This window comes from Lycorma delicatula, chromosome 5, assembly GCF_047948215.1.
Source record: "Lycorma delicatula isolate Av1 chromosome 5, ASM4794821v1, whole genome shotgun sequence".
In the NCBI taxonomy this organism is placed as follows: Eukaryota; Metazoa; Arthropoda; class Insecta; order Hemiptera; family Fulgoridae; genus Lycorma; species Lycorma delicatula.
Window position 1 is genome coordinate 130,861,610 of NC_134459.1, and position 24,550 is coordinate 130,886,159.

Genomic DNA, 24,550 nt, shown 5'->3' on the forward strand with positions numbered 1-24,550 from the left:
ATTTACATAAATACACCTATACGTACTTATTTTGAAATTATTTTACGTTTAAAAAATCAAAAAAGTACACGTTCAAAGAAGTTTTAGAGTTTAATTTGCAATATACCTTTTCTCTGAGAGTACCACTTTGGGAGAAATAAATAATGAAAGAAGTAATGTCAATGTTAAATTAATAATTAATGTTGATAAAATAGTTTGTAGGAAATATTGTTTATTGGGAGTTTTAATTTAATTTTTTAACTACTGTTTATGCTTTAGTTATTTAAATTGTCGATACCGTTTTATCCTGTTAATTTATTTAATTTTTAGTTGTATGGATGCCTATAACCATTCGTTACTACCCAATGTGAAAAGGATACAGTTACCAACAAAAGCACATTTCCAGGATACATTGTTATATTCGTTGATCAGTTGTATCTCATAGCTCAAAGAAGTTAAATAAGGAATTGACTATTGAAATTCAAATTTTATTTCATACACTTTTATCTTGGTGTTCTGAAATTACAAAGTTTTAAGATAATGTTTCGCAAAATTTTAATAATCGCGACTTATTTTATCTTCTAGTAGTTGGTTTATTTACCCCAACTCTATATGGATGCATCAGTACACACACACACACACACACACACACACACACACATATATATATATATATATATATATATATATATATATATATAGATATATATATAAAATTTACACTAAAGAGCACATACAGAAAAAGTAAACTGGATGGAATATTGCTATTAAATTGAAGGAGAAACTGATCTTCTAGATAGGACTTTTAACAATGTTGTTTTTTGAAAAATTGGAAAGATACGAAACAGGGGAACGATCACAGTTTACACTAATTGGCTGTGTAGTATGTTGGCTGGTAATGTTATTTGCTAATGGAAATGGAGACCGTCTGTACCCTGCGTGACGAACGAGCTAGGAAGCGGATGGTATAAAATGGAATATTTACAATTGAAACCACCATTAGAACCGATAATTTAGTCAATTTTATGGAAATAATCGAAACAAAAAAAGAATTTTTAACGGCTAAAACGCAGCAAATATAGAAAAATATCTTACTTTGGAATAAAAAAAGGGGGTAAGATAAAAGGATGAATAAAAGATAAATTGTTCAATATTTTCCCCATAGCACCAAGATTACAAAAAAAACTTCAAAAATCAGTTTTATCGTTACCATGGTTACGTATCAGAAACTGACCTCTGTCCCAGAAACTATAAACGTAAAACCTAGTTAAAAGAGCGAAAGAGCGAGTATAAATAAAATTATTTCGAAATGGATAGTAGGTTTAACAAAAGGAGAATTTGGTTCATTATATATTAAAAGTCAAAGGAAATTGACCAAATATTGCATGGAAACCGTTTATGTAATTCGTATTTTTTTTTTTAAATCCAATCCAATCCAATCAGAGAACGAATTAGGATTTGATAAACGTATTTTATCTAATAATCATGCAAACACGTCATTGTTTAAACAATACGACCCAATAGATTCTTTTTAAGTATTTTGTTGGAATTCAATTCCCTTTACGAACTACTTGGGCCGTTCATATCTACAAAAACAGATATATTTCAATTTAAAGTACTCTTCCCTTCATTTTTGATAGTATAAAAAGGCTAGTAAATTTTAATTTGGTCGTACGTCCATTCATGACGATAAACGCTTGGGAGATCCAAAAACCGCTACGACCGAAGAAAAAAAAAATGTACAATCCCAATTGGAATGATTACCGATTGAAGTTATACGCGCTCGGTGACATTTCTATCATCTCAATAAAACGTGCCCACTATATTTTACACGATGCTTTGATGTAAAAATGCTTTCCGTTCGATAGGTGCCGCCTTTGCTAAATGCTGATCAAAAACGCATTTGTCTGAACACTTTTAACGGGCTTTTAGAATTATTTAACTACGATTTCGCTAGTACCGTAACGTTTTATAATAGTAGATGAAAGGTGTATTATACATCAATACATGTCAAGAGACCAGAACCTCAGTCCAAAAGGTTGGTGGGAACGTCTAAAAGATTGGTAGGAGCAAGTGAGTGCGCCAAAGAAACCGAAAACATGCTATCTGCTCGAAAATTCATGCATACGGTTTTTTATTCTCGTGATGTGTTGCTCATAGACTACTTGGCAAAAGGCAGGACCATTACCGGAACTTATTGGTTATCTTTCTGTAGATAGATTGTTGATTTATCTAACATCAGGAGTGTGTGTTAGGTTAATTACCTAAGATAACAGTGAACTTGAATTGATAATTAATGCTAATATTATTCTAATATATGTACTTTATTTTTATCATTTATATTTGAAGGGATTTTTTGATGTACTGATTTGTAATAGTCTTCTGAAGATGATTGTTTTACAATAAAAAAATGTCATCTAGTTTTAAATTTAAATTAATTTATTTTTTCTGATAAAGATTTTTGTAATTTCTATTTTTGATTTTGTAAATGCTATGCAAATTAAAAGTATATTTCATTTTTTTATCAAATGATATGGCTTGCTTAATTTTTAAAAACAGTCATGTTTATAAGCAGGTTTGGTCAATAAATTATGTTTAGTAATGTAAAAAAAAAAAAATAAATAAAAATAGAAGTGGACTATTTAAAAAAAAAAAATTATATTAATAATTGGTTTTTGTTGAAAGGACGAACTTAAATTCAAACCCATGTTAAAAGAAAATCCATACTTAAGCTTACCCTTATTTCACAACAAAGGATATCCTTAGTTTACTGATATTTTGAAGTAGAAAAATAAATCATAAAAGATTTAGGTAATAAATTTAAAAGTACAGAAAGCAAACTAAGTCGAGGTATTATTTTACAGGAAATACTTCACTTTATGTTTTCCTTTAACTGTATCCCAGCAAGTGATTTACATTATTTTTCAGAAATCTTAATAGAATTTTTTGTAGTTATATTTGATTTGTAAACTTGAATATTTTATAAAAATATATGTAGATTACGTTGCAATGTTTATCAAATTTGTTTACTTTACGCAGAACCAAATTCATTCTTGAATTTTATTGATAAAGCAATATTAATTCCACTAAAAGGACTATTTAAAATATTTAAAAAAAAATCGATTATTATACTATAAACTCAAAACGAATGGATACAATTCTCTATTTAAAACTGTATTATACGAGTATTAGGGTATAATAAATAACACATTAGCAATTTACACATATTTGTGGTCAAGTAGAAACCTTGAAGAATATTAATAGCACTTCTGCTAAACTTTTTACCAAATTGGCTTTACACCCACCAGTCTATGATCACCAATCGATATCTTATTATTATTAAGAATAGTCTTAGTATGTTCGTATCATGGTTAGTAGTGTTGATTGTTGATAACGACAGATTATCTTTTAATATTTAAATAATTTCTTTTTATAACAGTAATTTCAATTATATAAGTACGTTTATATTTACTACCTAAAAATACTAATATCATTTCACCCCCCCAAAAAAAAATGATAATAATTATAAAAGCAGTCATCTTTTCTCATCTATATCCTACGCACCTCAATTTACGAGAAGGAACTTCTCTTTACTTAATTTTTTAATAAAAAACAATTTTAATAATATTTTGATCAGTGTAATAAAAAACGAAATTAAACGATTTTCTTTTTTTATAAAATTAATATTACTATCGTGTTTTATAATATTTATTAAATATATCGGAATTTTATGTTGTTGGTATCATATTAAATATATATTCACATATATAAACTAACGGTTTTAGAATTGTTATGTTATTTTTCAGGTTTTATTTTTTTAATTTATAAATAGACATGTTATGGTACTGCTTTCATGTAATTATTTTTACACATTAATAAACATCTTGATCATTGCCCTTTTGTATTCAGTAGTAAAATTACACTTTGCGATATTACTCAATGTTTATCTATGATTTTTCCAGGAAACATCTGAAACAGTTTCATTATATTATTCGTTTACCATTCCTGGCATGATCTGTTTAATTTAAAATTATATTTTATATTAAACAATATATTTATGTTCCATTTAATCTTTGAATGGAAACTTCTGTCTTTTATCCCAGATTTCTCGAACATTCCTAAAAAATACAGTTCTGGAACATCTTTTTTTCAACTTTTTGGGTCAGATTTCACATACTCCATTAAATTTCCACCTTAATTTTGGTCCCAAGTATTAAAGTATGGCTTAACTTTACTCAAGTGCAAAAATCAGGGCAAAAGTTTTCACCAGCTGACGCTCGCTAACGAAACGTTTCCGAATCATGTTTATATTAAAGTTTCTTTTTTATTTTCACCAGAAGAGCATATCCTGAAATTTTGTTACATTCTTCGTGAATCACTATGTGTATAAAACAAACAATCTTATAAACAACGTACCCAAACTTTTCAAAATTTTAAAACATAAGTTTTCAAAGTAAATTTTCAACAGTGAAACATAAAAAATGAAATTAGCAAATGCTTTCATCATAAAATGATCTATTTTTTTTTCAGTATGAGGCTATGTAATCTCAAAGCGCCGCTCATACGTGAGAAAGCAAGTCAGATATTTTAAATATAAAGGGTAGGATTGTAAAAAATAATTTTAAACTGCAATGAAAAACAAAATAATTTTTGGTAAAATATACAGACTATGACAATCCTAACCAAAATGACGGCTACATGATTTACTTTCTCAGATAGTTTTTTTTTTTCTTAAAGGGAAAAAAGTTCTCTTCGCAACAGGTTCTAATGTTTCATCTTTACACTCTCATAGATATTATGAACTTTAACGATCTATTCAAATCAGTTTTTACGCCCTGTGGTAATAATAAACAAGAGGAAATTTGAAAAAGCTCACAAATTTACCTAAATAATTTTTTCACAGTAATCATTACTTCTTTCTTTGAGCATACAAAACGAAAGATGTTATATGGTTGTATAACAAAAAACCTATGGTCATTTAAGAAAAACTTATATATAATAAATAAATTTAACCAAGCTAATTGGACCATCAAGCCAAGAATAAAAATGAAGAGTCTTTACGAAAAAGAAATGTAGGGGCAACCGGTTGACATCGCTTTCATTTCCGTCTTTCAATTGAGTCGCGTTTATTTCAACCCTTCATCATACAAATTGTAGATATTATGGAGTGAATCTAATCTACCGCCAATCATTCAAAGAAAATGAATCATGATAACCTAAGCTGAACAAGTAAAACTTTATTTCTTCTTAAGTGTGGATATATTTTCATAGGTAACCTTAATAATAAAACCCACCGGGTTGTTCTAGTGGTTAACGCGTTTTCCCAAACCAGCTGATTTGGAAAGTCGAGAGTTCCAGCGTTCAAGTCCTAGTAAAGCCAGTTATTTTTACATGGATTTTAATACTAGATCGTGGATAACGGTGTTCTTTGGTGGTTGGGTTTCAATTAACCACACATCTCAGGAACGGTCGAACTGAGAATGTACAAGACTACACTTCATTTACACTCATATCATCTTCATTCATTTTCTGAAGAATTATCTAAACGGTAGTTACCGGAGGCTAAACAGGAAAAAAGAAAGGAAAGGAAGGTAACCTTAATAAACAGTATTTTGATGGTGCATTCTATTACATATTACGTACAGTAGATGTAAAAGCTGGGTGTATAATAAATTTTTTCTCACAAAGATAATATTATTTCGTTTCTTTACATTATTTATCACAATCATTTTTTTTAAAATGATGCATGTAAAATATTTAAAATATAATTAGCACTAGGTAGATTTGCTCTCTCTAAAAGGTATGATATTCAAATATGCAGCTAATCTCGGTAGTAACCAGAATGAAGTTTCACTAATGAAAACTGTTATATCTTAAAAATGCCTACTACTACCTGTTTTGTGTTGAATATAATACAAAAAAGTATTTTTTTAAATATTTTTAATGTGTAATAACGCCAAAATAATTATTCCTGTTAATTTCCCTTATAATCATTAAAGTGGTTGATTAGTAGATGTCATATCATTTTGACGTAAGATTAATGTCCGACTAACTAGGCATCAATCAGCTGAATAGAAAGCTGACTAATCCAAATTTTCATATTCGTAATAGATAACGATATCTGAAGTACAAAATATTTCATCATTGTTTTATCAACTTGTGCTCTTTATTTGCTTAATAAATTAAATTATTTATGAATACTGAAAAATATTAAAGTGTTACTAAAGATAGTGTTAGAAAGAAAAAGATGGTCGATATATTGAATGTCTTTGAATGTCTTGTTGTTTGATTATAATATAGTAGGTTCGTAATTTGTTATTTAGGGACGTATTTTTAAATTTTAGAAGCGTTTTTATTAACTTCACTTTGCAGTATGGATTTATTCTATTTTTAGTTTGGTTTTACATTTCAGCCGATTATTAAAGTTTTTATAGTTATTAATTCATCATCTTTTTACAAATTAATCTATTCTTCTATTTAATTCCCGCCTATTTCTGTTTAATTGTATGCGCGTGTTTTATATCGATTAAACTGGAAAGTTAGAATGTTAATAACAATGGTAGGGCGATATATTGATATATATCAATGGTGATATATACCACCAATGGTGATGTATATTGATATATATAACAATGGTAGGGCGATATATCAACTTCAAACTTAACAAATCAGTTAGCATTAAAGTTAATTATATTTTTAATCTAATATTATTACTATGAAGAAATATACATTAAAAACTCGGACAATAAAATTGTAGTATTTTCCTGGCATTGGTTATTCATTATTATATAATGGAAAAAATATGTTTCATGAAAAAAGGTCATAAGATTTTTTTTTCTGGCGGATAAGATATGATAAAATTTTATTGTAAAATTATCATTGTATCTTTAAATAACACAAAAAAGTTTAAAAAATTAAAAAAAAGTGATGTAGGCAGCACATGACTTCAATAAATTACATATACAGATTTTAAAAGTACATAAAATGTTATTTCACTAATAACTAATATCTTTTTTTATATATTTTTTTTATTTTTACTATTGAATTATTATTATTTATTGTAAAAATCATTTTACAATCAGAGGTTAATAATTATTAATAAATCAATATATATAAATTATAAAAAAGGAAGAAAATGTTGTAAACAAAGAAAGAATAAAAAGGTTAAGAGAAGATGATAGGAAGAAAACGTCAAGACTAAAGGAAAGAATAAAAAGATTAAGAGAGGATGATGGATCAATATAAAGAGAGAGAAAAATTAAAAACTAGAAAACATGTACACAAATTAACGTCAGAAGAATTATATCAAACCAAAGACCGGTTAAATGATTGGCAACAAAAACAAATAAACGAAATGATGATCAATTCCGACTTAGGGAGAATGCTTTCCAACAATATAAGAGGGGAAATGAATTAAAAGAAGAATTCTTTGCAATTTATTAAAGATCGGGCATGTATGCCATGTTCTTGTGAGGGTTCTTTATTTTTCAGTCACTCTGTAATTAACTTTAATGTAGGTAAAATTAAACAGAGATTCCAGAGTAATTAAATAAAATTTAACAAAAATTAAACTAGAAAATCCAAAAATAGTACGATTCTAAATTATAATCTTCATTTAATATTAAATAAACAGATGTTTCACCAAATCTAATACATATACAGATATGTAATAATGGCTCTTAAATTACATATACACGTTTTTAAAAGTACATAAAATATTTACACTAAAACTTTTACATTATTACACAACTTTTATTTTATTGTTGTTATTGAATAATTATTTATTGTAAATATTTTTTTCTTTCCACTCACGGGTTAATAATTATTAATCAATTAATATATTTCAATTTAAAAAAAGAGACAAAAAAGATGAAGTCTGATGTGCCACATGAAGAATCTATGTGCCTTCTCTTGGAAGATCCAGATATTTCAATAATTAAAATTCATATTTTATTGTTATTATTGAATAATTATTTATTGTAAATATTTTTTTCTTTACACTCACGGGCTAATAATTATTAATCAATTAATATATTTAAATTTAAAAAAAAGAGAGAAAAGAAGATGAAGTCTGATTAGAATCGATGTGCCTTCCCTTGGAAGATCCAGATATTTCATTAATTAAAATTTTATTTGGCTATAACTCTGGAACCAATGAAAATAAGTACCACTTATGATATATATGTCAAAACCTCTCAATGTGGTTTTATTACTGCACTTTAGAAAAAGTCCAAAATCCAAAAAAGTTTGGATTTTGGGTTTTTTGAGACACTTTTGGTTCAGTCGATTGCAATCAAAAGGGGAGGTGCACAACTTACTAATTTCAACATACTACTGCTAATCGTTTTTGAGTTTTGCAAGATACATACATACAGACGAACATACATATGTACGTACAGATGTCACGCCGACACTAGTAAAAATGGATTCAGGGATGATAAAAATGTGTATTTCCGTTGATATCTGGAAACTGAAATTTTTCGCGATCACATAATTTTCTTTACTTCATACAAGGAAGTAAAAACGGTATTATTTTTTTTTCTGCTCCCCACCTGTAATCAATTCCCAAGAAATTGTTTCCTTTCTAGTGTTTCCTTTCTAGGATTACTGTGTTAAATGGAAAAACCTAAAAAAAAAACTTTTCACTGAAAATGTACCACCAATAGAAATAAACTAATTTTTTTTTTGAGGGTTGGTTGAATTATGAAAAAAAATTATTGTAATATTAGTATTAAAAGTTTATTATTTAAACATAGTTTATTTTTTAGACATAAAAAGTTATGCAATAAATAAAAATAATATATTTTTTCAATTTTTTATAGATGGGGGAATCTTGAGACAAAGGTGTTTTAAAAATAGTTAGCTAAGCATTCACAGATATATTAAGCTTAATATAAAGTGGGGTTATGTTTGCGAAATTTTGAGGAAATTGACCCTTAAAAACTGTCTACCCTCCTAGAGATATTGACCTAAATATTTTCTCAACAAATTGCCCCATATACTCTAGTCTCTGTGCCATATTTCATCATCAGTTATCTAGTGAAACATTTCAATAATTTTTTTTATAAAAAAGCCGAAATAAACCACGGAGAAAAAATAATTTTTATCCATAAATTATACATTTTTCCGAAAATAAGCTCATGTTCTTAACACCTGTGTATATTCTGGGATCCACAATTTTTATTATAATTAATAATCGGAAAATACAAATTTAGTATGTGGTAGAAAAATTGCGTTAGGTACTTAATATTTGAAAAATTAAATTATAAATATTTGTAAATTTAACTGCAATAAATTACAGTATACTTACTTTTAAGTATGATTCATTTTATATTTTGTTATAACTTTATTTTATGTTTTTATTTACAGTTCCACCCGAAAGACTGGCTGTTGTTGATGAAAAAGGTAAACACATACAACATTATATACTCGGTCCATATAGTGAAGGTGCCAGCTTAGATATTGCTTGTATAGCTACTGGAGGTAAGTTTATAGCAAACACTTTTCTTATATATCAAATGAAAGAAATAACAAATATTATTTTTGTTCTTATATATTTACGTAACAAAAATATCTTCAATGACTTCCCATATTTTCATAAGTAATAATATATTGACGCAAATATATATATATATATATATATATAATTATGACCCGATTAGAAAGGGTTTTTGTTCTGAAATGAATGTAATATTTTTTATTTGTTTAATTCAGTAATATATTCTTTGCTGCTGACGTTTTAAATATTATTAAAATGGTTATTATAAAACTGATTTTAGATTTATTTTCCTACAAGTTATAAAAATTAACTATTGGACTGTATTAAAAAAATGCACGATTCCCATCTTTAACAGGTTGTCGGAAGGATCAATTTTTATACATAATTTGACATAGTTAATCTTTAGAAAGAGAAATATGAATGATTTTTATTTTTAACTATACTTTAAAAAATAATTTTAGACTTAAATAAATCTAGATTTTGTTGCTAAGTTCATTACTAAAAATAAATTTGAATGGAATGAGAATTCAGACTTGTATGGCATTTTGTTTTGAATATAGAACCACTTGTTTTATAGTTAATGTACTTAAAATTTAATAATAATTATTCTAAGAGGATAATATATTCCCTTGATAATACAGGAATTAAATCATAATGTAGAATACATTAGGGAGTGTATAAAAAGATAACATGCATTATATGTGCCAGATATTGAGAGAGAAACATTTGAGGTAAAAAGAGATGTAAGTAGATATGAGAGGGTTGAAATAAGGAAATATGGGTTTTTGTAATAATATCATTGGCTTAAGATACTGAGCTGACCGCTAGTTATTGCAATTGTAGCTTGGTATTTATCCGGTTAACTTTGAAAATAGATAATCAACTTGTAATTCTTTTTTCCAAATAATTAAAATTACAATTTATAGTGTTTTAATCTAAGTTAATTATCTTATCTTTTATCTTAAATATTCAATTTTTTTTAAATTCACATTTATTCATATAATTTACATTTCCATTGGATTGTATAATAAATCATGGTTATACCGTTTTTTGCGTAATTTATACGATGTAACCATTTTAGAACTGATGGAAAAATGAGAACATTTTGTATGAATGTCGGAAAGTGTTCCATGAAAAGAAGAAGAAGAATAAAAAAAAGAAAAATATAAAAATGAAATATAGGCCGCAATAAATTGAACGTGAACCCTTTGCAGGAGATAAGTAGTGTTGGTATTGGTTTTGATCAATATTAGTGAATGAAAACTCCGTCTCCCTCTCCCACTCTTATTCTCCCTTTTCCTGTGAAATATGGCAGCTAGTATAGCTGGCTTATAGTTAAAGAGTGATTGCATTTGTGCATTGGGAACTTTCAGTTCTTTATAATGTAACCCTCCTTCTAATTTATAAACCTTATCAGAATAAACTATGATATGTTGTATTTAATACTATACAGCGTTTCTTTATTATTACTTTATAGAACTATAAAACGATCTGTTTTGTACTGAAAACAAATGAATAATATACTTCTACTTATTGCAGTAATAAAAGGTCGTTAATCGAGTTCAATTCGTTCATATTTCGTGTTACGAGCTATTATATTTTATTATTATTACTATTGTATGCAGTCTGTTAATATCTGTTATCTACTTGTAAAGAACATTAGGTAAATTGATACAATCGTTATAAATCTACTGGGACAACGGGCATCATTTATACTGTAAATAACGAAACTCAATTTTCTTTCATTTATTAATTGAATCTTTGTGTATCTATATATCAATAAATAAGAAAATTACATCCTAGCATGGCATAAAAATAAAATGAGTACATTAGAAAAAATTAATATTTTATCGTTTGCTGCCTTTATATTACCTGCCTTAAACATGCATTACTACCTTAATCAGTGAAATAAATAAAACTGTATTATTATTATTACCTTTTAACTAAAGAAGCTATGGTAGGAAGTTCCTTATTCGAATATATTTTTAAATAAAAACTATATACAATGAGTTGGTAACGGAAATTTTGTGTACAATACGTCAATATTGTGTGTCTTTTATTTTAGATGGAAATCTTGTAGGAGATGCTTATTTTAACTTGTTAGTCGGTAGGATTTTATCAATAACCAGGAAAATTTTGGGAAACGAATAAATAAGTTATGATTTTAGAAAGATGGGACGCCAACTCACTATTAAGTAAGGGCACGGACGATTTTAAATGAAACATTTCCAGATCATTGGGCTGGTTTTGGAAAAGCCATAGATTGACCAGCCAAATCTTCAGATCTATTTCTTCTAAATTATTATTGTTATTTTTGGAGTTACTTAAAACATAATGTATACAAAATAAAAAGTATAAATATTAACAATTTGAAAAGGTATATAATTTAAGAATCTCCACGTATAAAACCAAAGATGACACAATTTCCAAACGAATATTACTTAAGATTACCGCACATTCAGCTGTAGAGTGGAGTCATTTTGAATATTTCTTGTAAAATGGTATACTTTCAAATTTTATTATATTAAGTAATTTAGGACCGAAAACATTTCACTAGATTTTAAAATTAAAGTAAATAATATCAGTTGCGTAATATTTAATTTATACAAGTTATTTTGAGAGAATATGATGGTCTCGATTGGGTAGTTATAAAGAAAGAGAAAAAAAAAAAAAAGCTCAACGACAATATTTAAAATTGATAAGTTTATAATTATACCAGAATTGCCAGAAGAGTTTATCCACCGACTAAACTAAAAGAATAAGACGATAAATGATATTTATGCTACAAGAGCAGAAAACTAAACAGGAATTATACAGTCGGCATTGAATAAACATTACATTCACAAATAAAAAGTACAGAAATTCATACACATAATTAACGAACGGCATGACAACTTAGTACCATCAGTTTTATCTAGCAGAACATTTTATAAATAAATAATCTAATTTTAGCTCTTCTTCCGACAATCCAGCAACAGCCGCGAACAGTAAGAATTAAATAAAATATTTAGGTTATTTAAATCTCATCAAAGCTTAACTCGATGATTTGTTGTAAACAAAAACTTAGACTGCACAACCGAAGCTAACAAACCTATCGCACAAAGAGAACCGCTGGACTATATGTGCTTTATAAGTGCTGACATCTAACTCCCCCACTCTGTACATAAATGTAATAATAAGTAATGTTGTTACGTTGTGATGATTTAATTTCGCTGATATGTTGCTGATACACCGTTCACTAGTTTTGTTGACAAATTCTAACGTATTGCGACGTCGACTAAACTGTTGGCCGCGGACAACGTTGTGTCTGGGACCTTGACCAAAATCTAAAGAGTAGTGTAGAAAATTATCAGTTATTGTAAACTATTATTATTAACGTTATTTATTATTGTAAAGGCTATTATTATTATTATTATTTTTATTAGTGGTTGGGCCATTAATTTTAACATTAATTGTATTTAATTTGTTATTGGAAATTCTAAAGAAAATACGAAACAAAAAAGTTACTACGGAGTGTTTTGCCTAATTTTTTTACAACCGCAATTTTTCGCTTTCTCAGCCTTGATTGCTTATAATTAAAACGAAGGCATTTATCGAGAAACTGTTGTTGCCATTGTTTATACTTCCTTGCACAAACTAAAGGAACTATTGCGATCGTGAAAAATCTCGGTTTTCAGATTTTAACTGAAATATCCAATTTGACTATTCCTGATTCCATTTTGACTAGTTTTGGCGTGACGTCCGTGTCTCGCATAACTCAAAAACGATTAGTCGTAGAATGTTGAAATTTTGGGTTTAGGACTGTTGTAACATCTAGTTCTCCTCTTTTGATTGCAATCGGCTGGACTAAAAAAGCCCAAAATTCAAAACATGTGGCTTTTAGACTTTTTCTTAACTGCAGTAATACGCCCTCATTGAAAGTTTTTCAAAGATATATCATAAGTGGTACATATTTTCATTGGTTCTAGAGTTATAGTCAAATAAAATTTTAATTAATGAAATATTTGGATCTTACAAGGAGAAGGCACATCGGTTCGAATCAGCTATCATCTCCCCTTTTTTATATATTTTTTTAATTTAAATATATTGATTTATTAATAGTTAATAACATCTTATTGTAAACATTTTTTACGATAAATAATAAATCAATAATAACTTTTTAAAAAAATAATATGAAAAAATATCTGAAGTTATTAATAAATTCAATTCCATGTACTTTTCATTTTAAAAAAATGTGTATATGTAATTTAATAAGCGTAAAAGAAAGTTATGTGGTGTCCACATCAGATTTTTTCGTAAATGATACATTAAAATCATGTGTCACATGTCCATCTTCCTTTTTAAAAAAAGCTTGATTTAAAATGGTGGATACAAGGTTGCGAACAAAAATTTCAAACACACCATAACGTTGTAACTCTGAAGATTTTCATTTGTTTCTACCTCTTATTATCCGTCAGTTTTGAAATATGAAATCGTTTGCATAGTTTAATATTAACCTTCTTTATTTTCGACAGAGGTAGGAAACCTTTTGTAGGCGCTATGTTATCGAAAAACTTGAGATTCCGCTGAGCTCACCTTGCGGTTATTATCACATTTCATTTGTCTTGTCTCCATCCTCATTGCTGCGGTTTTTTTTTTGTTTTTTATTTCTTTTAACCTTGACCATGGTGCCAGGGACCTGATCAAGGGAGATTATATTCATCCGTAGTTTTCTGCCGCCAACTTTATTGGATGATCTTAACCAATACCGTGGACACCACGTGCCATAAATTTTCTTTGGTCTGCAGTATAGTCCTAGTATTCTATGGAAAAGCACGCCAGATTATTTCCTGTATGCTTCCCTAAATTGCAGGAATGATGAAACATGAACACCATGTGTTCTGCAGCATACTCCTCTCTGCAATAATCACATAGAGTCTCAGCGTTCACGCGCATAAGTATGCCTTAAAAAAAGACATGTACGGTAAGGAACTCAGTCAACTCAAACACCACTTATCCGGGTTTTCGGCACAGCCATCTCTGAAGATCCGGGATTAGTCTGTGGGTCCATTTGTCTTTCATCAATTGATCCCATCTTTCATGCATTTTAATATCACCTTTATATAAATTACTTTATCAATATCTTCTGGGAATATTGAGAACACTTCAGGTAATTGTTTAATAATCAAAATGTCCATCTATTTTTAGATTTCATTTAAAAAAATACAAGCTAATTATCGGCCTTTGAGCGTTTTATTGTTTTCTAATTTATTTAAATAACTATTTAACACAACCCTTTTTTGTTTCATTTTTAAGTTATTTTTAATCTTAATGTATTTTATATAAGCAGCGAGAAAAAAAAGTGTTGTGGATAGTCTAAATGTAAAGTTTAAATCGTTAGTATTCAATTTAAACTAGAGATTCTCTTAAATTAGCATTTTTCAATGTATTATCAGCTATTGGTTGTCATTTCTCTAAACCTTTAATAAACACCTAAATAAATGTTTAATTTCATTATCTGTTTCGTAATTATTTATTTCTGTATTGTTTCTTTTTAATTTTTGGTTATATGTAGTTATTGTATTTTATATTCATTTATTAACTTTTAGTTTTTCATTTTTATTTAAATGTTTTTTTCTATCTTTAATTAATAATTGTTTCAAAATCGAAATGCACAGAAAGAGAATTTTTATGTAAATGGTGCTTCAATAATTTTCTCTTTTCTATAAAAAGATTTTATTCGATATAAATTTTACTGTTTGTTTAAATTTTACTTCCTTTCATCTATGATTTTCAGTTTATGCTAAATTGGATTTAGCATAAACTCAAAATCATAAATAGGTTTATTTATCTAATCTTATTTCCTGAGAAATGACGTAAAATGATATCTTTTGTTAAAATGATATTTACCACATCTGAGACTAAGTAAAATTAGATGAATTACGTTTCTGTTTTAATTTCATCTGAGTCTAAGAGCAAATTAGAAGAGCTGATAGATAACAATACCAACCACTCCATGATCCGTGTCAAGTAACGGATAGAAAATAATTTCAGTCGTAGATATTTGTTTCCACCTCAGATGAATTTTACAGTTCTTCTTGTCCTATAAAACATAAAGCAAGAATATAATCTCTTTAAAAAACTCTTGAAGCGTCTTTTGATTTCTTACATAATTACTATTTCTAATTAAAATTAATCACTATCTTTAATGAACTTCATTTCATTTCTATTTTGTCGTATAAAATTATAATAGTATATTACTTTGTTCAAAAAACTGAACTAATAAAAATGTTAAAAATTTTTTTTTGGCCTTTTTTCAAACACTAGCACCACCACTTGTTCCCTTCAAATTGGTGGCTTTTTCAAAGGATTCATTTTGTTCAGTGTTTAATATTCACTGTATTATTTCAATTTAAACACCAAGGAAAATTTATGTAATTATTACTAAATGGAGATTTTAAGAGGTCAGGTGTCCTATGTTGCATCGAGTAATTTTGTGGAAAGGGTTTTCGTCCTCTATCAAGCGAGACACTAAATATATTCGGTGAAATAGGATTCCATGTGGTGCCTGACAGTTCCCTGTGCTTTATATTTCACCATTTCAGGGAACCCCTCAAACGTTCATTGGTTCGAGTATGAGCCCCGCTGTGAGTATCAGAGATATTGTCCAGATGATTCACAGTATAATTACAAAATGTTCATTTATAGTGCATCGGTTTATAGTGCATTATTATGCTCCCCAATTAACCTTGTCTTTGATTGCATTCAGCAGGAATTTAATCGATTTGCCAGCAACCTTCATAACGAAACACTTGATGTTTTCACAAGTGCCACTGAGAACCCATTTTTGTGGGTAGAAGTGATCAACATGATTTTTGTGCCTCAAGAATAGCGTTTCATCGATTTCAACAACCAACACTTTTTCCGCTAATTTTCCCTTGCCTTTGGTGATAAGTATAGTCGACACAAACTTCTCTAATGAATTTATTCCAGTCAACAGCTGTATTCGGATCCATGTCTGATTGTACAGCAAGAACGCTTGATAGTTCAAACATTCAGTTATATACAGAAGACGTACGACGGCCATGAAGCTGAGGTTCGAATTTTTTATCTACCTGCTGACACGCATATTGACTTTCACTGTCAATCTCATAAAGACACATGGAGTATACATTGTGACATGTCCTAGTTCCTGCAGAAAGCCACCGGTAGTTGCAGGAACTCACTCGCATCGTGTTAGTTAGCCGGCAAATTACAAACATTCATGTTAAAGATCGGTAGCGAACTTAAACTGCTTTCTCGATAAAACCACAGAACTAACTATAGGTAACCGGCTGCAAAACATTAGATACACATTTGGAGTTCAATTTACGTCATTCTGTTAAGGAAAGTTATTCTCATCATTTACGTTTGAGGCATTTAATTAAATAGCATTACTATATTATTTTAAAGAAATTAATTGGGTATTTAAACAGGTAATCAATAGCGCCTGTAATCGATAAAAGTACCATTTATTTTCATTTAAGTTCATTGTAGATTTTTATTTAAATTAAAAATATTCTTGGCCAAATTGTAAAACTGTATGTCTAAAATTATACTTAAATATCTGATCTAAAATACTAACATGTTGAATAATTCAATTTTTTTAAATTAAAACAATTTTAGATGTTGATTATTAAAAAAAAAAAGGTAAATATGTTTCAATTTCTTTTAGGATGGTCGCTATATTTTTCTTTTTTTACTGTGTAACATGCATTGTATTATTTCCGCAGGGGTTTTTATATTATACATCATTTCTGATTAAAGCAAAATAAGAGTTGTTTATTAAGAGTATAAAATGTTTTTCATTACAGTTTTTTTTTTTTTTTTTTTTTTTAGTTTCATATACATATACTGTCATAAGATATAGCTATGAATTTATTTTTCCAATTTATTCTTTACAATTATTTTTTATTATTGCGTTACAAGTTTGATAGGTTTTTTTTAAATTCAGATAACAGTAATGTTCAGTATGAAAATAATTGACATTGATTTCTATCGATGCATTAATTTGATTACTATGAAATACAATCTCGTTTGTTATTATATTTTCTGATTTATATGTATCTTAAAAAAATGCTTTACCAACCTTTAAAGACTAGAGTGTGGGACAATTTTCAATCAATTAACAAAATAAAAACAAAATACAATTAGAAATTAATATTACCTGGACCGATAACCGAAATTAAAAGTTGTGTGTTATACTGACGTATATATTATATTACAAAAAAAAAAAATGTATAAAACTTATACAGAGTGATTCAGTAAAAATGTAACAAGCTTTCAAAACATGTTCTACTGCTGAAAATAAACAAGAAATTTTATATAAATATAGGTTCTGAAACATTTCGTACGCGAGTGTCGACTGGTGAAAGATTTGCTTTGATTTCTGACTCATAGGTAAAATTAAATCAGATTGTAATTATTGGTATCCTAATTAAGAGGTAAATTTTAATGATTGTATATGAAATCTAACCTGAAAAAAAAATAAATTCTGTTACAGTATTTTTAATCATTTTCATGAAATCTGGGATAAAAGACAAAAGATTAAAATATTTGACTATTTTATTATTGGCGTAAAATAATTTTGTTAAATGACTTGCAAGACATAAAAATGTTAAACAAAACTTGCATCAAATTTGATTCTGAATATTTTTGTATGAATAAAGTCTATAAAAAATACAAACTTAAGAATTTTGAAGTTTATTAAAATCAAAACATATCAAAATTTGGCAGATTTTTACTAGGTATAAACAAAAAAATTTTCAATTTTACAGAACAAAAAGATTAGGTCTAAATATTTTAGAAAAATAACAAAAACACAAACAATAAAACCAACTTACAAACAATTAAATAAACTGCCAAAAATGTTCTCCATCACAGTTGATATGGCACTCTGTCCGACATACAATTTTTTTGGTGGGTTTCCGTTTTTCAAGAAGATTGTTTTGTGTTAGTTGTAATTCACTGAAAATTCTAATTATTAACTGTTATCTAGTATTATACTTTTATTCATTTGATGAGTTCAAGTGGCCCATCTGATAGAAGTCCAGAGTTTAAGTCAGGCGACCTTGGAGAACAATTTATAGAATGTCTAGTCTCTCTCTAGCGAGAAAAGTGAGAAGCTTTAATTTTGCTAGAAAATGTGGATTTTACCGGAAGTGTGGATAATTTTGACGAAAAATTATCTGCCTTTTGTTATCAAGGAATATCGTCTAATAGATAATGGATTTTATTTATACCATTTTACCAGGAATATAATTAATTCTGTATGTCCATTTTAAAATGTTTAATGTTAATTACCTAAGATAAAATGTTAATATTAAGATATTTTAAGTCAAACATAGAATAGTGTATTTTTGACCCCAATTTTTAGTCTTTTATCTCAGATTTCTCGAAAAGATTAAAAATACAGCCCTGGAAACTATTTATTATTTTTTTTTCAGTTTTTCAGGTGAGATTTCATATAAACTACTAAATTTACTCCTTAATTTGTGTTTCAAGAATTACATCCTGGCTTAATTTTAACGAAGTCGCAGAATTCTGGCAAAATTTTTTCTAGCTGGTACTTGTGAAAAATGCGTTTCCCAATATATGTTTTTATGATATTTTTTTATTTTCATCAGTAGAACATGTCCGGAAAGTTTGTTACATGTTGTTTTTAGTTGATGTGCTTATCATTAGTTGATGAGCAAATATTATTAATAAAATAAAATTACCCACAAAATTTGTCCTACAAAAAATCTCAAGTGAAGATTTTATGTATTTTAGGTGCCATATCTAAAATTATTGTTTGTGACATGACATAAAGTGGTAAAATATCCCTAGTCATTCCCAAAAATAAGTGATAAGTAAGTAATTCCGTGAAATTCTTAATAATGTGAGTGACGAATGAAAAGGTTCCTGTTGCCTTTTTTCTCTGTTCCTCACAGAGACTCGTTGCAAGTGGAACATCATTAATCTCAGAGAAAACAATTGTATTACTTAAATTTGTACCCAGGTACTTTACAAGTGATATAACAATAATAAAAAAAAATGTGACATAACGTAATTCACAAATGAATGTTGCCCTTTTTGTGGATTTCACCATAAATAATACATTATACGCTACTTCTGCTCAGTTGGGACACTTATCTTAAAAATTTCAGAATGATCTATCTAATTCATATTTATACTGTATTATATCCTTTATAATACTGTGGTATAAGTTAATTATTTTAATATAAACAAATGAAAGAAAAGTCAGTGATTTAAAAAAAATTATAAATATATTATTATGTATTTGTTATTTGGGAAGTAGAATTTCTAAAAATGGACGAAGCAGGAGCGATATTAAATGCCGAATAGCACAAGCTAAACGAGCCTTCAGTAAGAAATATAATTTGTTTACATCAAAAATTAATTTAAATGTCAGGAAAAGATTTTTGAAAGTATATGTTTGGAGTGTCGCTTTATATGGAAGTGAAACTTGGACAATCGGAGTATCTGAGAAGAAAAGATTAGAAGCTTTTGAAATGTGGTGCTATAGGAGAATGCTAAAAGTCAGATGGGTGGATAAAGTGACAAATGAAGAGGTAATGCGGCAAATAGATGAAGAAAGAAGCATTTGGAAAAATATAGTTAAAAGAAGAGACAGACTTATAGGCCACATACTAAGGCATCCCGGAATAGTCGCTTTAATATTGGAAGGACAGGTAGAAGGAAAAAATTGTGTAGGCAGGCCACGTTTGGAATATGTAAAACAAATTGTTAGGGATGTAGGATGTAGAGGGTATACTGAAATGAAACGACCAGCACTAGATAGGGAATCTTGGAGAGCTGCATCAAACCAGTCAAATGACCGAAGACAAAAAAAAAAGAAAATGAAACAAATTAAGAAAAACCCTCTAAAAAGTAAAAAATAAGTATTAAATCAAATTGAGAATTTTAAACAAAAAAATATAATATATTAACAAAAATAAAAATGCACTGAAAAGTAAAAAATAAATTATATAAATATCTAATAAATAACCCATAAATAAAAAATAAATAAATGTAATAATTATAAAATTTTAAAATTAAAAGTAATGAAAATATTTAGTTAAATTGTAAAAATGGCATTTTTACAATTTGTTTAAAACAACACAATATTTATTTTTCAACAATTAATCTTCATTCTCATTTTCAATAACGACGCGAGGAGGCGGAAAGGTCTTCTGGAACCTCTCCAGTTGAGACTAGCTACAAGTAACATATTCCAAACGTGGCCTGGTTTGGAATATGTAAAACAAATTGTTAGGGATGTAGGATGTAGAGGGTATACTGAAATGAAACGACTAGCACTAGATAGGGAATCTTGGAGAGCTGCATCAAACCAGTCAAATGACTGACGACAAAAAAAAAAAAAATATTATGTATAAATATATTATTTATAAAAATTATAAATATATTTTATAACTATTAATATATTATAAATATATTATTAATTATAAATTTTAATTATTATTATTATTATGATATTTTATAAATATAATAAAAAAAATATATGTTTAAAGTATCAGAAATTTTACATAGTATTAAAAATATATATGTCCTCCCAGTGCTGTAGCTTTGAATAAATTACACAAAATGATTTTGACCATTCTTGGAAGAACCACTAAAACATAAAGGAAGAGGTTCTAAATACAATTTAAATCAGTGACTGAAAGAATGGGAACATCAAGCTTTTTAAAATAATGTTGTACGAATGGTTATATCTAAAGTAAAGACCGTTTCGTTGTAAAATAATCTATTAAAACGACATATCTTATACTTCTCTATATAATCCCCACATTAATTAAGAAATTTATCATAGCGATCACCAGCTTCAATATATCCGCATCGTATTCTTCTGTCGTCGGTCCATTTAGCCACTGATTAACAGCATTTTGAAATCATCGTCGGACCCGCAACATGTGGACGTGCATTATCGTGCAGCAGGACGACACCTTCGGTCAGCCGCTCACGTCATCGATTTTGAATAGCGCGCCGTACCTTAGATATAGTTTTGCAGTAACCTTCTGCATTTATAATCGTTCCACGTGGCGAAAGGTCGATCAGCAGTATGATAAACTGATCCCCAAACTCTAGCCCTCAGTTCGCGTACAAATGGCTGTAGCTTGACCTTTGTCGGTCTGGTTGGTGATTGAGGATGACGCAATTCACTCGATTGCTAATTTCTCTCTGGTGTGAAATACGAAATCCATGTTTCATCGCCGGTAACAATTGAATTAAGGATCTTATCACCTCTTTCTGTGTAGCGCATCAGAAATTCCAAAGCAGATCCCATTCGGGGGGTATTTATGTGACGTTCCGATAAGACGTGCGGCACCCGACGTGCACGAACCTTTCTGAAGCCTAAATGGTCACAAACAATGTGACCGATGACAGCTCTTGAAACATCAGGGAAAAGAAGGGCCAAGTCGGAAATCGTTGAGCGACGATCTTTTCTGATTTCATCGTCGACGCGTTTCAACAAGTCCTCGGTGATTATCGAAGGCCTTTCCTAACTTTCTTCATCATTAATATTTTATAAACCCATATTGTTTTCATATTTAATTTCAAAGGCCTCACTATTACTATCCTTTATTAATTTTTCTTGTCGTAAAGTTTTAAATTTCCTGCAAATGTTTCTTCTATTTCTTCGATTTTTATTTGAGTACATTTCCATACTTCATGAATGCGCTTTCTTAAAATTTACGAAAATTTTACTTTGAGAAGATTGAAAATTTACGAAACTTACGAAAATTTTGTAAATTAATATTTTGTAAAATAGCCATTTTATAAAAAATATAGAGATCGTTTTTAAAACATTTAATTTCTAATTTTAGACTTGTTGAAAGTAAAAAAGTAGTAATTTATGAAAATGGTTTATAGCGGATAAAAAAATTGCATAAAAAACATAATTTAATTTTTATAAAAATTTCAGGAATGGCTCGTTAATTAACTTCAAAGATGTGAAATTTTGGGAAACGTTATCGTGTGAGTTTAATTGAGAATTAATCGATTTTGAATTTGGCTAGGCAGATTATAATGAAAGCTGATTTATTGTTAATTTTAATCTGAAAAAACAAAGCAAAGATTATTCACGTCAGTTCTACTTGTAGGTGTAAATTATTTTAACAAACAATTTCTATATTAGATAGCTGTTGAAAATAATAGTTCATTTATTAATAACGGTAGCATAGAGAATGGTACGAAGTACGTTGAATTGTGTTAGTTGAAGCGTGTTAGAGCTACAGTTGAAGGGTAGTGTATGGATTATGAGGTAGTTTATAATAGTGAATGTGATATTTGTTACTGTAACTCAGCTTGAGGCGCTCTAACTAGAACCACAGTCGTCTGTTCAGTCTGTATCTATGTTTAAATCCAGCGTATTGTATCTGTAATATGCTACTACAGCTTTCACTTTGGAGTACCGGAACGTTGTTCCAAACATTACTTCATCCCTCATATTCACTCTCTCTCGATCTCTCTTTCGTTATCTCCCTTCATTCTTACTACCTTATTTTCTCTATCTTCTCTTCTATATAGATATAGAGAATCTAGACTTCTGTGCTTTGTTTCTAAATTCAAATGGGTTCATCGCTTATATCTTTACCTAACTTCCTGCCATATACGAACACAATTATAATTTTGCCAATTTAATTAATTCAATTTTTATAAGAAAATGGTAAATATAGAATCGTTTCAATAAATATATTTTTTTTTTTTTTTTGTCTTCAGTCATTTGACTGGTTTGATGCAGCTCTCCAAGATTCCCTATCTAGTGCTAGTCGTTTCATTTCAGTATACCCTCTACATCCTACATCCCCAACAATTTGTTTTACATACTCCAAACGTGGCCTGCCTACACAATTTTTCCCTTCTACCTGTCCTTCCAATATTAAAGCGACTATTCCAGGATGCCTTAGTATGTGGCCTATAAGTCTGTCTCTTCTTTTAACTATATTTTTCCAAATGCTTCTTTCTTCATCTATTTGCCGCAATACCTCTTCATTTGTCACTTTATCCACCCATCTGATTTTTAACATTCTCCTATAGCACCACATTTCAAAAGCTTCTAATCTTTTCTTCTCAGATACTCCGATTGTCCAAGTTTCACTTCCATATAAAGCGACACTCCAAACATACACTTTCAAAAATCTTTTCCTGACATTTAAATTAATTTTTGATGTAAACAAATTATATTTCTTACTGAAGGCTCGTTTAGCTCGTGCTATTCGGCATTTTATATCGCTCCTGCTTCGTCCATCTTTAGTAATTAATAAATATTTACTAATCGTCAAATACGCGATGCAATATATTGGACATTTTTACCATAAGATTTAAATATTTCATAATTTACATTTAAATGATCAATTTAAATGTAAATATTAAATTTATCACAAATTTATAATATGTTTCATAACATTTACTTAAATGTTATAATATGTTAAATGAAACATATTATAAATTTGTGATAAAACATATTTTGGAGCTCAAACTTCATCGAGATAATTATAAATTATCTTTCTTTTTCCTGTTTAGCCTCCGGTAACTACCGTTTAGATAATTCTTCAGAGGATGAATGAGGATGATATGTATGAGTGTAAATGAAGTGTAGTCTTGTACATTCTCAGTTCGACCGTAAATTATAAATTATCTAATCTATTACACTTTAACGGTGATATAATTAAAAAAAAAAAACAAAATGTAAAAAATTAAAAACCGAATAAATACTGAATAAGCACTAAAAAAAAAAAAAAAAAAAAAAAAAAATCATTAAACTTTAACCAGCATTTGTGTACTTAACTAAGGACTAAGTGGAAAATGTTATGACTCGCCAATAGCACCAATTATTTTTTTGCGTGACCTTAAATATTATCGATTTTAAGATAAGTTTAAAAATCTTTAGTTTTAAGAATTTACAGAGTATTTTCAGAGTATAACCAAGAAGAAGAATATTAAATAAAAAAAGGGGGAAAGTATGGCATTTATAGTGATGAACATTTGAAAAATAAGTTTAAATTTAATCCCTCACACACTTATAATATT

General features: G+C 28.4%; 1 protein-coding gene across 1 annotated transcript in view; it reads left to right on the plus strand.

The window, feature by feature from the left end:
• LOC142324536 (neural cell adhesion molecule 2-like) overlaps positions 1-24,550 on the plus strand; it is a 1,211,812-nt gene that overhangs the window by 500,216 nt on the left and 687,046 nt on the right. Inside the window, exon 4 of the mRNA XM_075365375.1 lies at positions 9,349-9,462. Within this exon, the coding sequence (XP_075221490.1) occupies positions 9,349-9,462 (114 nt within the window). The remainder of the gene's footprint in view (positions 1-9,348; positions 9,463-24,550) is intronic.